At 31.5% G+C, this 16,804-nt stretch overlaps 2 protein-coding genes across 2 annotated transcripts in view; one reads left to right on the top strand and one right to left on the bottom strand.

The window, feature by feature from the left end:
• The window catches only part of LOC143076467 (uncharacterized), a 50,054-nt gene that overhangs the window by 11,990 nt on the left and 21,260 nt on the right, over window positions 1-16,804 (bottom strand). The window contains exon 12 of the mRNA XM_076252255.1: window positions 14,302-14,527. Within this exon, the coding sequence (XP_076108370.1) occupies window positions 14,302-14,527 (226 nt within the window). The remainder of the gene's footprint in view (window positions 1-14,301; window positions 14,528-16,804) is intronic.
• LOC143074752 (uncharacterized) lies at window positions 1,556-8,932 on the top strand. Its single transcript, XM_076250049.1, has 8 exons — window positions 1,556-1,926; window positions 2,657-2,777; window positions 3,970-4,053; window positions 5,328-5,459; window positions 5,716-5,847; window positions 6,486-7,254; window positions 8,119-8,196; window positions 8,666-8,932. Exons 1-6 carry the CDS (start codon window positions 1,804-1,806, stop codon window positions 6,800-6,802), a joined length of 909 nt encoding a protein of 302 aa, XP_076106164.1. The 5' UTR covers window positions 1,556-1,803; the 3' UTR covers window positions 6,803-7,254; window positions 8,119-8,196; window positions 8,666-8,932.

The following is a 16,804-nucleotide window of genomic DNA, read 5'->3' as shown; positions in this document are numbered from 1 at the left end:
AGAACACAAATCCATGTTTGTCAATGAACTCCACGTTACTTAATTTCATAATACACAAAGAATCTCATTTTGGGCCAAACATTCTCTAGTCTTATATAGCATTAAATGTTTAAGGATGTCATATTATCATAATTCAAAATTGAATTTGTGTTGTTTATAGTTTATATCTAAGATACTGAAATTTCAGTGACAGTTATGAAGTAGCTAATATGAATAAAAAGATGTGGTATGTTTGCCAATGAGACAACTTTCCACAAGAGACCAACATGACTCAGAAATTAACAAATATAGGTCACCGTACGGTCTTCACAATGAACAAAGCCCATACCGCATAGTCAGCTATAAAAGAAATGACACTGTAAAACACTTTTCAAAGTTATCCCTTGTTCATCATAACTTTTAAGTTGTGATATCATCCATGAAAAATGATCGAAGTGACATGAAAACTGTAGCCACTAATTTCTCGTCAAACGGTTTTTGACGAATACTAAATGTCTTTCCTACTTCGTTATGGCATAATAGGGTATGTTCTAGAATTAAATCAGCAGTGGCTTCCCGGGGGCAGAAATAGCACATATAACCACCTACAATAAAATAATTTAAACAATATTAACTATATTTACTATTTACTTCAGGATAAATTATTTATGTTTACTGTCTTAATCAGAAATCTGATGTAAGGTGACACATGCGTGTCGCCTGACAATTATTGTCATGTATCATAATTTCCATCGCTCATTCACATATTTTGTGGCATACCTAGTTTAATAAATTTCTGTATATTAACAAAGTTCGTGTTTTCCCATTTCCAAATTTCTTGAAGCTTGTTCACCCTTCCAATTTTATAATATACTAGTATGTAGCTGTTTTCATAAGAACAATTAATTATATATGCATAAAATGAAATGTCATAAGATGTTGGGACGTTTCGTAAATAATTCATCGCCATAATTTCATAATATGCTATCAGATATACGTTTTTAGTGTCAATATCAATAAAACAGTTTCCAGTTACGATTATCTTTTTTATTTTTAAATACCATAATTACGATTATCTTTTTTCCGAGTTACGATTATCATCCCGAATTTTTCAACGGCTATTTTCAAAGCGCTTAGACAATTCCAGTGCACCGTTACGATTCAAATATGAATAAACCTTGCAGCTGAGTAACTATTGACAAAAACATGCTACAATTAAGAAAAATGAGTGTAAAGATTTTACCTATATCTACCGTCGCCATATTGGGATAATAGTAATTGCAGTTACGATTATCTCTTTAATACCAGTGTATATATAAGCGAACGCCTTACACCCCTCTTTTTTCTGTAGAGTATACATTTGGTTTAAAAAAAAAACGCTAATAACTACCCAAATGTATCTTGAAGTCTTTGATCATGAATATTTAAAACATTTTAATTATAATAATATATGTGAACCTCTATATTTTTGAATTAATCTTTTTTTTTTTTTAAATTTTTTAAAAGATATGAATATTTCAAATTGACTTACCTCTGAAACTGGTTTTGGGTTGCAGTTCTCTCTTATATTCGTCTTGACACCATTCAAAGTTTGAACAGATAACAACACGCTTAAACACAGAGCCGATAAAAAAATACAGCAGTCCATTATGTTCTAATTGGAAAGTAAGAAACACATGGTTTAAAAATATACATGTAAAAAATGCGCACGTGTCTAGCAGGCGTGGCTTCGCAATGCGATTAAATATAACCAGTGGTGTGACATTGTAGCAGTCCACTATTTTTTTTTTCTAAATCGAGATCAAACGGTCATATTACGCAATAATGTCGGGTTCAGAGAGATGGAAAATCATAATTGAAAACGGAAGACTTTGTGTAGAGGAAAATGGTAGATATTTTGAGGACATCGACAATGTTGGAACAACAAGAGAATTTGGAATTATCAAGGTGACTATATTAACATTTTAGTAATTTACAATTTTATTTGGTCAATTGTGGATAAGAAAAGCCATCGGAAAAAAAAACTACAAGCTCAACAAACTTGTATTGAAAGCAAATAAAAATATTCAAATAAAAATAATACATAACAGTAAAGAGATACTTTTAAGTATAGAGTAGATAACTTTCTATTAAAAGTTGCATTTAGCTTATATTAAGGACGTCACTAACACAATTAGTGTACTACATGTATACTATTGTTTCTTAACACATTGTTTTGGAGTTGTAAACATAGGAAACTCTAAAAATATAAACTGAAATAGTAAAACTTCTTCTGTATTGAACATTGTTGAATTACATCTTCAAATGTTAGGGCAAGTACATTTAGATTTTGAATTCCTTGACATCATGTCAGTGTTTTAAACAAAATCATTGATTGATCTTGTACATCTCTCTACATAAATATCTCAACTCTCGTTTTCAGAATGAAGTTTACTTTTATAAATGTTAATCCATCAATAAGCTGTATATTCTTTATTACATTTACTCTTGTGAAGTAACAACTGTTCATTTTATTGTGGAACGGTCATACAATTCACATTTGTTTTTATTTTAGACTTAACACAATATCAATCAATACATGTATATTAGTTTTCGTCAATACAGAAATACGACTGTTGGCTTCATGTTCAATGTTTGTCAACGTTCACAAAAACATGATGTTTTCTTATAATTTAAGGTTACATATGAATCTGGAAAAGCAAAAATGTATAGTTTGAAAAACTTATGCGAAGGTCTTGGTTTTGGGCCAGCTGTCAAGACTCGTTCAGGTTTTATGAAAATATGGAACTCCTTGAAAGGTGAGAAATGTATTTAAAATTTGTGTGTTGTTCTTGTATCAAGAGTACATAGTATATGTATGAGTATTCGCTTCTCTTGCATTCGTCACAACTCGGCCGATTCCGTACCTCCATCTAAAGATAGAAGGAGAGTAGCGGTGACTCCGAGGATTGCCAACTGCTACTCTTGATTTTGACATTTTGTCCGATATTCGGAATCCTCTAGTTTTATCCATGTAGTACCAATAAAAAAAACACTACCAACCCTTACTTTTTTATTCATATTTTTATTACATATAGTTAAACTAGTCATTCATGAAAATCTTATACAATTCTTGTTATTTTTTCATAGTGTTTGAAAGAAAAACGGTACCAATTTTAAATGTGTGAGCATTCTAAGAGAGAATCATTTCCCGCCAAATTTTCAATTGATTATATCTTAAAAACAAAGTCGCTGACCTATTATTTTTTCCTGCTTTATAGCCTAGGTTCAGTTATTAATATACTATCAATTTATACCAGTTGATCAAAAAGCTAGTTATTGTCAAAAAGAGAAGCGAATATCCTTAATCAAACTAAGGCCTTAGTTGCTGTCGTATATATTTTAAACATTGAATTTTTGGCGATGTCAAGAGGCTGATATTGTTTTTAAACAAATGACTACCATTGATAATACCGTATTTCCATGACTAGTTATCCTCGCTCAAAACTCCGCTGGACCTCCTACGGCACCCGCTGGTACTTGTAGTTAAATATTTGATTGTATTCAACAAATTAATTTATGAACTGCATGTACGTTACGCTTATATACCAAATGGTCAATATTAATCATCCGTGTTATTTGCTCTATGGGATGTTTGTAAAATTTCAACGGAGGCAATGTCTTGGCATGATAATATCAATGAGCTTTTATTCGTATATTTGTCAAGTCTTTGTATGTGTTTTATTTCGTGATAGGAGGGGGAAAAGAAAAAAAGGTAAAAGGGGGTGGGTTATTGGCTGTCTTAAACTGGGGTCCAGGCTAATCTTGTCTTCCGACGCGTAGCTAGATTGGGCCGGATGCCAGGCTATTGGCTGTCTTTGCCTACAACAATGTACTAGTGGGGTGCGTGTGAGTGCTTTTCTGTGTTTATTTGTCCAATTGGACTTGTATTTTTTTTTACTGAAGAATATAACTGTAGCAAACAAGTTTTGACTATATAATTTTTTACAGCAAACGTAGACAATTATCAGCTACAGACATCTTCAACAGATAACATTGATCAGCCGGAGAACCAAGTTAATATGAATATTTCAGGTAGATGTGATTCTTTTAATACATATTTGATATTTACACACGCTTTCGTGAAATCAAGTTACTAAAGTAATCCATAAATATGATAAAATTCGGATTGAAAAACTCTTACCATAACCAATAATATTAATTCATATTTTATGAATAAAAGAAGTTATAGTATACTAGTATGCGTATGTGAGATGACAAGTAACGATTCTAGAGGTCCTATTATCGCCGTATTACATTTACGAATATTTTTTTTTAAATTGCATCTTCGCTTTTCCGCACAAACCCCCATAATACATGTACAATGTTCAAAAATGGGGGGGGGAGACTGTATCCGTACAATCTTCAACAATAATGGGCAGGTCGTCTATACGGACAAAAGTGCAATCATTAAAAAGACGAGGTACATTTGTGCGATAAGGCCCGTTTTTTGCCCCCCCCCCCTATTTTCTTATTTTTCAAAAACTTTTTTGGAAAGCTTGTTATCACGTTGATGTTCTTCAAAACCATTAATTTTAGAAAATGGTTGAGATTACGGGGTTAAAAAGGTATCAAAAACGCCAAATGATTGTTTGGCATTGTTACTTTAAAAAATCTAACACGCGCCGGAGAAAATAATGGCGATTTAGACAGCAAAAACTGTTATGACATGACATTGGAATAAAACAAAATCCTGTGCCACGTTGGCGCAGGCACTTAAAAACTAAAAATTCGTTGTACGGAAGACCTGCAAAGTGAATGATAATTACAATATTTGAATTATAAAAGGAAGTTTACCCACTCACCTTACCCAGTTGCTAGTATTAGTGGTTTTGAAGTTCATCCAAACAAACATTCAAACCTCAGGGAATATTCTAACATAAGACGTAGCTTTCCAAAACAGAATTTGAAAAATGGGAAAATAGGGGGGCCAAAAACAGGCCTTATCGTACCAGAATTGCCAGTTTTCCTGCCACACCGACTTCTTGCAACAGAGATTGGTTTTGTTTCTGTTATAATTAAGAGGTCTTTTTACTATTCACTGAATCATAATATGGGTCATGTGGTCAATTTTATTCGTTGAACTTACATGAAGTTCTAAAGCATAAAACATGACGCGGACGTTATGATTTTGTTCGAGTATCCGGACAAAAATGATACAAGAAATTGGTATCTGTTGAAGATTATTTTTTTTACAAAACATACATTCAAATTAACATTATAATAATTGTGTTTGCAAAGTTCCATTCTATTGTTGTGACAAATACGAAACATCTAATTCAAGATAATGCCTTTTTTTCTGTGAATAGATGTACCAGGAGGGGAGGATTTAACCAGCACCGACGACAACGTAAACACATTGCATAATGTGCAAAGAAAATCCTCGACGCCAATATCACCAGTCCAAAAGAAATTATTGTCACCAATGGACAGTTCTGAAGGTATTTTTTTAATCCTCCTTCTTGCAAACAATTGATCTGCTGCGTCGTAATACAAGTTATGTGAATTCGGCAAACAAAAATCAATAGATATGTATGCAAGTAATATAAAATCTTTTGCACTTAATATATATGCTTTTACAATAAAACTGGAAGAGACTAAGAACAAGTTAAAAATGTTAATGAAAAATATTTACTATTTGAATAAAAACCATAATTACGATGCGAAAATTTTATGTATATTTTTCTTTTGCAACAGATACATCGACAGTTGAAGATATTCTAAAACGTAGCGTGAGTTCTTGCACTGAAGCGCATATAAATACAAAAGACGCTTCCGATAGCACACCAGTTACAGTGGAGCAGTCAATTTTGGACGATTATTTAATAGGTATGATATACCATCTCCATCTCTTAATAGGCGCTACTAATGGTATGACGTATAGAAACTTTTAATATTAACTTTTATAGCTGACTATATGTTGAAGGCCGTATGGTGACCTATATTTGTTAATTTGTGTCATTCGGTCTCTTGTGGAGGGTTGTCTCATTGGTTATCATACCACATCTTCTTTTTTTTTTTTTATACTTGTCTGTTATTTTGACATCGCCAAACATGTTTTATCTCTAGTTGCTGTTTTTGTTTAATGACCATTTAAAAAAAATAATGTGCAAGTCTTAGTTTTGAACAAACTTGGGAATCGAACACACGATTACAAGGATCACTTCCAGAGGCAAGTCCTCCGAGGATGTTTTTTTTTATTGCATATACGGGTACTGGAAACTATAACCATATCAAAGTTCAGAAATATTACTTTTACATCAAATGTTCAAACACTTGCTCATTAAATGAACAACATATTTTTTTTTATATATATTTTGAATTGCAACTCGGATAATCACAGCGCCCCCTTACGGTCATTGTCCTCCTGGAGTGATCGAAGTGATCGTAATATAACGACTGGATTATTCGGGTTATTTGAATTGTTGATTTTCCATTCTAAAATGATAGCATTTGTTTTCTTTTAGGAGACGCATTAAAGGTACATATTCAGAACTTAGTTATACCTGCCGATGATCGCTGTTTTCGAAATCTGGACACGAAACATGCTCACTGTCTAAAACAGTTTTATGAAAATCAGCAAATGTGTCATACAATTCTCATTGGCAACATTGTCAGCGATGTTACTACTGATAAATGTAACTTGTCAAAGTTTCTTCAAGAACCTGGCAAAGTAGCAGTTGAAACTTTAGGTGGTAATCATACAAGACATGCGCTACAATGTTTATTCGCAAGCCAAACGAAACCTATTAGCATGGTAACATGTCGGTTATACAACAAATAACCAGACGAGTTGGCGCTACAATTAGGGTATGAACACAATGCATCTAATACATTAGGAAAACCGACAAGTTTTGTTGATTTAGTAAAGATGTTTCGAAAAGAAGCAACAAAAATAGTAGGAGATACAGATATTAGCTGCATGCAAAGTAGTGAATTAAAGCAATGGAAAGATATAATATGTACCATTCTAGGGATGGACAGAAAGGCGGAAGAATTTCATAACAAGTACAAGATTGTTTTAAAAATTGCAAAATCAAAGGATTCAGTATGGAAAATTTTTTTAGAATTCTGTTCCGCTTTCGAAATGAATGAAATTAGAAATACTCCAAGAGGATCCTTAAAGGTTACACAGTTGAGAGATTTTTCAATGCTTTCTAGTGATAACCAACTACATGTTTTGGAAGAAACTTTACAGACAAAAGACTGGAGAGTATTTAAGAGAGAAGTAGAAAGGTATTACTAAATAAATGCAAATCATGTCGTGTGTACTGTAAAAAAAAAAACCACTGCACTACATGATTTTCTTAACTGTTGATTTTATATTTGTAACTTGGTTTGTAAAATATGCTTCATAAAAAGGGCATTCAGCATACATTTACGTTATATCGGGAATATTATTTAAAAAAAAAGAACCGTGGTTTTCGTAATTTAATTCGCAGTTTAAGGAATAATTGGAGCATTTCATCAACCTTGAGGAAACTCATTTGTAATATTATAATATTAAAAATGAGTTACGAAAAAGGAATGCACACACCAATTTTCAAAAATTTATCACCTGTAAAATTGTTCACGAAAACAAAACACAAAAAAAAATACCTAATAAACGCCAAGACAAGAATAAAAGAAATGTACAGGCAATGTTAATGAGAGACAGCAACCAAACGACACAAATAAACTAAAATTATTTGGAGACAACACATAGCCTTACAAATATAGGCGGTCTCCATGCACTTTATCAAGCTATTAATTTTCCATTATATACATCTTGTGAATAAGTTATACAGAGACTACCAAAGATTTTTCGTTAAATCGAAATCCCCACAAAAAATCTCGTCAACCTTTTCGATAGTTCGGGTATTTGGTGGTTGATGTAGACTGCAGCATTGTAATTTTGTAAACTTATGTTTTTTTGTTTTTTTTAATGTATAATTGGGCTAAAGTGCAATTTCAAAGATCTCATCGATATTTATGGTAATTAGCCCACCTTTCATTTAAAAAAAAACCCGGTATATTGTAATATTCAGAAAAGAGCTCGCACTGTACTTATATCAGTAATGAAGTTACCGACTTAGATAATATCACTGGATTATTTTGTAGTGTAAGTTCAGATCGAAAGAAAACAATTGGGAAAACGAAAGCAGATCCGTCAGATGTTGACAGAAAGATCAATGAAAAGTATGTTAGCATTTTAAACGAACATACATTATAAGTTTCATGCATCCATTTATGACAATATTTTTCTCAGTTTTATCATTTCACGGGATTTCCAAATATCATTGATTTATATGATTGCGTACTTTAATGTTTGAACATCATTTGGTGCATTTCCGAACGGGCATCTTAATTATAAATTCCTTCTGGCGGCACAAAACTGCCATTTTGATTTATTTTAGTTTACGATATTATTTCAAAACTGTCCTTTTGTTAATAACTGTTAAGAGATATTTTTTTTAAATTTTAAGGTTTTAATTTGTTGATGAAACTTTTTAATATTATATACCAGACTCTCAAATTTCTGTTGCAAGCTGGTTTAACTGTAATAAGGAAATAGTTCACTCCTCCTTCATAATACGCATTTAAAATGTGTCTTTGCTTATTTGAATTAACCCATTAAATAATTGAGCATTTCATTATATTTATCTAGTGAGTGTATAATAAAACAACTGACTGCCGAAAGAGAAAAATTGGCAACTACTTCATCAACATTAAAATCAAAATTGACAGAAGAACAAAAGAAAACAGAGGACTTCGAGACATTGTTGAATCAAGAAAGGAAAAAATGCAGTGCACTTGAAATTAAATTACAGCAACTGAGGAGATCAGAGAATGAACTCAAAGTTGTCTTGGATAAGCAGATTGATAAAAATGAAAAATCTAGTAATCTGCTACAAGTTGAAAAAAAAAAAATACCAAACCCTGGAAGAAATGTACAATAAATTGGTAAGTTGAATACTCTGTTTTTAGGGTTGTAATAGCCCTTTTGACAAAACGCTTATTATTTTGTTGATGATATGTGGAATAATATTCTGCAACAGACTTACGATAGTTATCAGATCACATTAATGATGCATAAAGAGTTGTTCAATTGACCATGCAGTCTGCTGATCTTGATCTTGCATTACATAATTAATCAAACATATATCAGCTTAGAATAAATACCAGAGACAACAAAGAAAAATGGTTTTTACAATAAACATCTTACATGTTATGTACTTGTATTTAAACATAATAAGAAACTATTTCTTATTCAAATGTTCTCAATACGCAAACTCTGAAAACAATGATGTTTTTACAGGAAGAAGCAAAAGCTTGTTTAGAAAAGAAAGTTCAGGAATTTGAAGAATCTAGTAGATGTCAACATACTGAAAAACACAAAAGCCAAGTAGACAACTCTTTTGTAAGTTTTATAACCTACGTATTTATTTACCTTACAATTAAAAAAAAATTTCCTTTAATTTTTGTTAATTGTTTTACATTTGTCTTTTCGGGGCCTTGTATATAGCTATGTGGTATGGGTTTTGCTCATTATTGAAGGCCGTGCGGTGACCTATAGCTGTTAATTTCTGTGTCATTTTGTCTCATTGGCAATCATATCGCCTAATCTTTTTTACAATTAGACTGTCATTTTTCGTTTGTTCAACAAAGGATATTAACTTTGTTGGTCTGAGTGAACGTAATTAACTTAAAATCGGGAAGATTTGTTGAGTTTCGTACGTAATTCTTCTTTCGATGTAAGTTACAAAATAATGTTGACCCCTGTGTTCATAATTTCTCATTTTTTAATTTTGGTCAGATTCTGTTATTCATATGTATTTGCTTTGCAAATGAATGATTTTCATTGGATAGTTTTACAGTTTTTCCTTTTTATTATAAATTTTAGTTCCAACGTGTGTATCGTCACGTTTGTTTCATCAACTATTATCTATATCTGTCTATATCAAGTGTACGTTAAGTTTTTATGCCCCACCTACGATAGTAGAAGGGCATTACATGTATGTTTTCTGGTCTGTGCGTCCTTCCGTCTGTTCGTTCGTTCGTTCGTCCGTCCGTCCGTTCGTCCCACTTCAGGTTAAAGTTTTTGATCAAGGTAGTTTTTGATGAAGCTGAAGTCCAATCAATTTTAAACTTAGTACATATATTCCTTGTGATATGATCTTTCTTATTTTTAAACCAAATTAGACTTTTGACCCCATTTTCATGGTCCACTGAACATACAAATTAAAAGTGTGAGTTTCAGGTTAATGTTTTTGGTCAAGGTAGATTTTGATGAAGTTAAAGTCCAATCAACTTGAAACTTTTCAGGCCAAATTAGATCTTTTACCCAATTTCACGGTCCATTCAAAATGGAAAATGATAATGCGAGTGGGCATCCGTGTACTTTGGACACATTATTGTTCAATATAGATTTGTATATTAAGTTTGTTTGCTGTTAATGACTACATATTACTGTAACTGTCTGTGACGTGCCATTGTCTTTAGAAAACTTTCATAATATCTCTTAAAAAGATATACACAACATATTTTTATATATTTACAGGTACTGTATCTGGTAGAGATTTGACTCCAAAACAAATACTAAACAATGACTGCAGTCACAGTGACAACTTAAACAAGAAGAAAAGAAGGATGAGTTCAAAGGTAAATAAAAAAATAAAAAAAGTGTACAAACAACTATAACAAAATCTCCAATTACAGAATAATTCTGGACAGTATTGGCGTAAATAGACAGTGGGCAAATTTGAACATTCTGAACATTTCTGCCTCTCGAAGATTTGTTTCTATCCAGAGCAATTTTGAAAAAAAATATCTCAAAACTTGTGCTTTACTCCAAGTCTATTTTAGCCATGCGGGCCATATTAGTTGGCAGGTGGGATCATCAGAAAATTTAAAAACAAAATACTACAATGATGCGTATTGCCGAATTTAGATAAATCTGGCAATGTAATTTCATAGAAGATTTGCTAAAAGGTTTACAGGTAACGACAATACATGTTGTACGATATTTTTAACCTACTTTTAGGACGAGTTTTACTGCTGGACAGGTGGAGACCAGTCGGCCATGTCTTTAAACCTTGCCAATCTTTCGGGTCTAGACACGAAGAAATACACGGTGTGGTATAAACTCTATCATATGTTTTGTGCAGTTGTAAGATGCTTATTTTTCATTTATGTTATAGGAGTTTGAAGTTGGTACGTCTGTTGAAGCATTTTGGTATCCAGACAAGTGTTGGTATACTGCAAAAATACTATTGAAAACAGGAAAAGGTAAGTACTGTTATTAAAACAAAATTTGGAGGGCAAATGTTATCAGATATAATATCAGACTGTACAAAGATAATTCTGTCGTATAAAGAAATAAAAGTGGAAATGTTTTGTACTCAATCAACACATGTATATGTAAGTTGAAAAATAATCATATTAGTAAAAGTTTTCAATTCATGGTAGCAATCCTGATGAAACAATTCAACAAAAAAGACTTGACGTTTATTTTTACAGAAGAGCACTTGTACTAAACTATCGTTTCGGTATATATTTGTTTAATACACTTTTTTAGTTATGAACTTTGTTTTAAATCCATTTGCAAAGAGAACGCCAAGTATTAAATTTACGGTGATACAGATTTTTTCAAAAGTACTACTTTTAGGCGTTGCATCGTCCTGAACATACTTGTACTATTTCCCGATGGACGTACTTTTTCAGGCCTGTCACACTTGTTTTACGTTTTATAATGTTTTCTTAAAAATGAGCTAACTGCGAATGAGTTTTTTTTTTATATAAAAAGGACTTCATAACGGTCGAGAAGATAATATTCCAAAGACTCAATATGCTGATTTTTTTAATGAAAGAAACAGTAGTTGCACCAGTAAACCGGTTGAACAGTTGATCAGTTAGGGTCAAACGTTCAGTCAAACATTAAGTCACATTAAGTCTGGGTCAAAGTTAATAAGGTCAGGTCAAGCATATTTGACTTCACAAATCTACATGTAATACTTAATTTAACAAGGACCAGAGCAGCAGATATTGGCATGTAGTCATGTATTCTAAAACCAGGATTTATGACACTTAATCTATCTGAAAAAGTACCGATAAAAGCATTACATGCTATATAATCACACATACTCCTGTATTTATCAGTAATTTATATGGCCAGGGTACTATTTTGAACCGACAAAAATACATCTTGTTAATCTAAGTCAGTTACTCTTTACTGGTATCATTATACATGTAGTTTCAACATTCAAGTAAAATAGTCCACAATTTATTATTCATTAACACCTTGATCTTTTAAAGAAAAAATGATTTTTTTACAGGCTATGAAGTAAAGTATGATGTTGATAAATTTGTCAAAGATCTCCCTTTAAAGTATGTGAGAGCGGAAAAAAATTCTACAGAATAGACTGATTAGCTGAAACAAAGGAGAATGACCATCATTGGAGGAAAACTATGATGCACTTGCTAGCCAAAGTGGAGAAATATTTGACGAACATGTGTTTTTTTAATTATTATTGTTGTCCCTATAGAAATAATATAGATATTGTAGATAATGCGTAGTTGTTAATTATTGTCATAGAAAGTATCATATAGCTTTACTCTGCGTAAGGAATTTACAGCAGTCATTGTGACAAAGATGGGGATTTCTTTATCATTTAAACAAAAAGAAAGCAATGGAATATACCAATAAAAATCAGCCACGTTTTGATTCATTGTGCTTATTAATTGCATTTGAAGTTGGATGGTGATGTTTAATTGATAAATGATATGAAAATATCATTGACTTTAAGTGTTCTACCATCTTAGATGAAGCGAATTAGTATCTACAACGCATATTTCAATATTAAAGACAGATACATACGACCGGTTCAAAAAATCGTTAGAAAAAATAAATTATTTCAAATAAAGAGTTCCAAAGTAATATGCAATTTCAATGTAATCAATAGATCTAAAAAAAGAAACATATATATGAAATTCATCTTTAAATAAATACCTTGACAGGTATGGTACACGTTTTTGTTTACCATAAATATGCATCATTTCAGGGCCTTTTATTGTTGAAGATTCGGTATGGATTTTGCTCTTTTTTGAAGGCCATACGTCACAGTAAACCTATAGCTTTTTTTATGTCATTTGGTCCCTTGCAAAGAGTTTTCTCATTCGCAATCATACCACATCTTCTTATTGAATATTTGAAAACGAAAAATGTTACCGGTTGATTATGATATACATGTATGCACCTTTCTAATCTATGAATAAGTGTGATTAGAGTAACGTTTTCATGTTGTTCTTGGTCTAAGAACCAAAAAGCAATTTACGCATTATATTTTACATTCAATTTTGTTCTTGGTCTAAGAACCAAAAAGCAATTTACGCATTATATTTTACATTCAATTTTGTTCTTGGTCTAAGAACCGAAAAGCGATATACGCATTATTTTTACATTCAATCTTGTTCTTGGTCTAAGAACCAGAAAAAATAAGATTGATACTATTTTATTTGATATCATTCGTTTAGTTGGTCTATGGACCAAAATCTGTTGGACAACAGCTCTATCATCTGCATGAATGTAACATTTTTTTGTTTAAATTAGTTAAATATAAACAACTTAGCACTGACGCCTAATGTCCAAAGTGTTTCTGTTTTTGGTCTCGAGACCAGACTTCTTCAAGCATAAACAGTTTTATGTAAGTAATTACAAATAACAGTTTGTTGTGTTGTTTTCAAATGATGGGTTCATGCCGGGATTGAGCCATACCAGTTTTATTGTTTTATTTCAATGTGAGAACTAACCCGTTTTTTTTATATTCTGGTCCAATGACCAAAATATGTATACACCGATCTAAAAATTATTCCAATTCTGTTAGACAAAACTGTTATAATTTATCAAAAACCATTTTGTGGAAATTTCAATGTCACTGCTAGTGATATATCAATGGTATGGGTGTTAGAATTTTCAAAATTATTCAAACTTTGCAATGAAGTCAGTTAAATATGTCGATCTGCATTGGTATTTTAACTAGTACATGAATGTATAATGGTTGACATGTTTCAAAGAGGAAAAGAATGCATTTTCCCTTTTAGAAATGGATTCAGTTGTATACAATTATTTTTTCATGTCGAAACCGGATGCTAATCTTTTTTAGGATATCTAATGTTGTTTTTTTTCATAGAAAATAAATGAAAGGGGAGATTACTCTTTATAATGGTAATGGTACATTTAACCAATTTTTCATGGAAAACTATGACCATCAATTGTATGTTAAACAATTATCAAAAGTACCATACCTATTGAATCACCCCCTTTTGTTTGATCTGTTGGAGTGTATTTTCCTGCTTTAATCATCTTGACCATGTGGTTGTAATAAAAGTTCAAAGGGTCATGTAAGTTGAGAAAGGTTAACTTTGGATTGTTTCCTTGTTTTGATTTGATCATAATTTCCATCTGTATACCATTAGCAGCTACAAATTTTGCTGTTTTTTCAATCACTAAATGTTGCTCCTCGGTATCTGGCTATAAAAAAAAACATAATTTGGTATTAATCATATCGAACAAAAGTAGAAATTATTATGAATTATATATACCAATTATAAGATTTATTATAAGTTTGAAGAATTGTACAGAATAATTGTAGAATTCATTGAGGAATATACTTTGTGGTTACTAATTAACAGAACAGATCAAAACAAAACAAATTATGAATTCCCATTCATGCATATGTACCCCATACAAAGGTACATGTTTCTGGCAATCATGATAAACACCACTGTCACACCAGTGGCATAAAATATGCCTTGTGAGGTCAAAATTTAACTTCATTATTTTAAAATTTAGTCAAATTATTGTCCAGTATATATTCAATGTAATTTGAACTGCTCTATTATAATACTGTGGATTCATTGCTATTCAATTGATATTTAGGAATTCTTCATTACTCATAGGCTTAGCAATTACAATTTGCTTCATTCCACTCAATCTGGTACATACCCAAGAAAACAAGCATTCTGTGAGTATTGCATGGCAATACATAGTCCCCTACCAGTTGGTTAAAAATTCATTCTAATGGGGAAAAAATCTAACTTAACTTGTTGTGGTGTACACTACATAAAATAACAAACAAATCTACCAGTAAATTCTTCAAACAATTTACTAAAGAAAAGGGAAAAAAATCCAATATGTCATTTATCTTAATACAATATGTCTTTTACAAAATCTTTAAAAAAATATGTGTTATTTCCCTTTGAACAGAAATCTAGTAATTAATAAGTATTTCATCAAAAACTTAATTCTATAGAAAGTTGAAAAAAAAGTCATTTTCCCTTTGAACTGAAATCTAGTAATTAATAAGTTTTTTTTTCAAAAATTTAATTCTAGGGAAAGGGCTTTAACTGAAAAAGTAAAAAGCTAAAATCATGAAATCGAACTTGACCTTAAACTTGTCATGATAAAATAATACACCAAATGTCAAATTAATAACTTCCAGCATAAAGAAAAAAGTTTGGAAAACTGATTTGCGGGACTGACGGATGGACAATTGATTTAAGTTACGGAGCAAACATTTAACCTTTAGGGGGTATTGCATTTGTCAGATTCAGAAGAAAACAAGAATGTGTCCATAGTACACGGATGCCCCACTCCCACTATCATTTTCTATGTTCAGTGGACCGTGAAATTGGGGTCAAAACTTTAATTTGGAATTAAAATTAGAAAGATCATATCATAGGGAACATGTGTACTAAGTTTCAACTTGATGTAACTTTAACTTCATCAAAAACTACCTTGACCAAAAACTTTAACCTGAACTTTGCACTATCATTTTCTATGTTCAGTGGACCATGAAATTGGGGTCAAAACTAAAATTTGGCATTAAAATTAGAAAGATCATATCATGGGGAACATGTGTATTAAGTTTCAAGTTGATTGGACTTCAGCTTCATCAACCAGATGCTCCGCAGGGCGTAGCTTTATACGACCGCAGAGGTTGAACCCTGAACGGTTGGGGCAAGTATGGACACAACATTCAAGCTGGATTCAGCTCTAAATTTGGATTGTGATTAAATAGTTGACACAGCATAGGTTTCTGACACAGAATGAATGTGTTCTAATGAACTTAAAATTTTTGTTTTCTCTTAGAGCAATTCACTATGCTGTTGAATATTAATCCTTTCAAAAAAATGTTTGAAGAAATTTTCTTTTTTATTTATGAAATTTCAAATGAGAAAAATTGAACCCAATTTTTTTAATCACATCCCCCTTTCCCTTATTCCAAAACTAATCTCAATTAAAATTTCTAATGGAGTTTGCAACAATAACTACTCATTTAAATACATCATAAAATATTAAGATGTAAAAAAACTGCTTGTTATCACTGAATGGTAAAGATTATTTTAATTTATCAGTTGGTAGTAAAAAGTGAATATACATTGTATATTGTATATAACAAAGATTTAAGTTGATTCTGGACAAAGAAAGATAACTCCAATTAAAAAAAAATCTTGCTATTGCACAATATTTTGCAATTAGATATTTCTTGCTTACTATTCTGGACAAAGAAAGATAACTCTAATTAAAAAAAAATTTGCTATTTCACAATATTGTGCAATTAGATATTTCTTGCCATTGCGCAATACTGTGCAATTGAAAAGACTTGCTATTGCACAATACTTAATATAATAATTTTAGATCCTGATTTGGACCAACTTGAAAACTGGGCCCATAATAAAAAATCTAAGTACATTTTTGGATTCAGCATATCAAAGAACCCCAAGATTTCAATTTTTGTTAAAATCA

The sequence above is a fragment of the Mytilus galloprovincialis genome, chromosome 5 (genome assembly GCF_965363235.1).
Source record: "Mytilus galloprovincialis chromosome 5, xbMytGall1.hap1.1, whole genome shotgun sequence".
In the NCBI taxonomy this organism is placed as follows: Eukaryota; Metazoa; Mollusca; class Bivalvia; order Mytilida; family Mytilidae; genus Mytilus; species Mytilus galloprovincialis.
The sequence above is the reverse complement of the archived record's forward strand: the minus strand, read 5'-3'. Positions and strand labels throughout refer to the sequence as shown.

Excerpts from the sequence above, each read along its gene's own strand:
- LOC143074752 (XM_076250049.1), top strand. The coding sequence starts at position 1,804 with ATGTCGGGTTCAGAGAGATGGAAAATCATAATTGAAAACGGAAGACTT. Across the intron at positions 5,460-5,715 it reads ACCAATGGACAGTTCTGAAG|ATACATCGACAGTTGAAGAT; the intron begins GTATTTTTTTAA and ends CTTTTGCAACAG. Across the intron at positions 5,848-6,485 it reads TTTGGACGATTATTTAATAG|GAGACGCATTAAAGGTACAT; the intron begins GTATGATATACC and ends GTTTTCTTTTAG.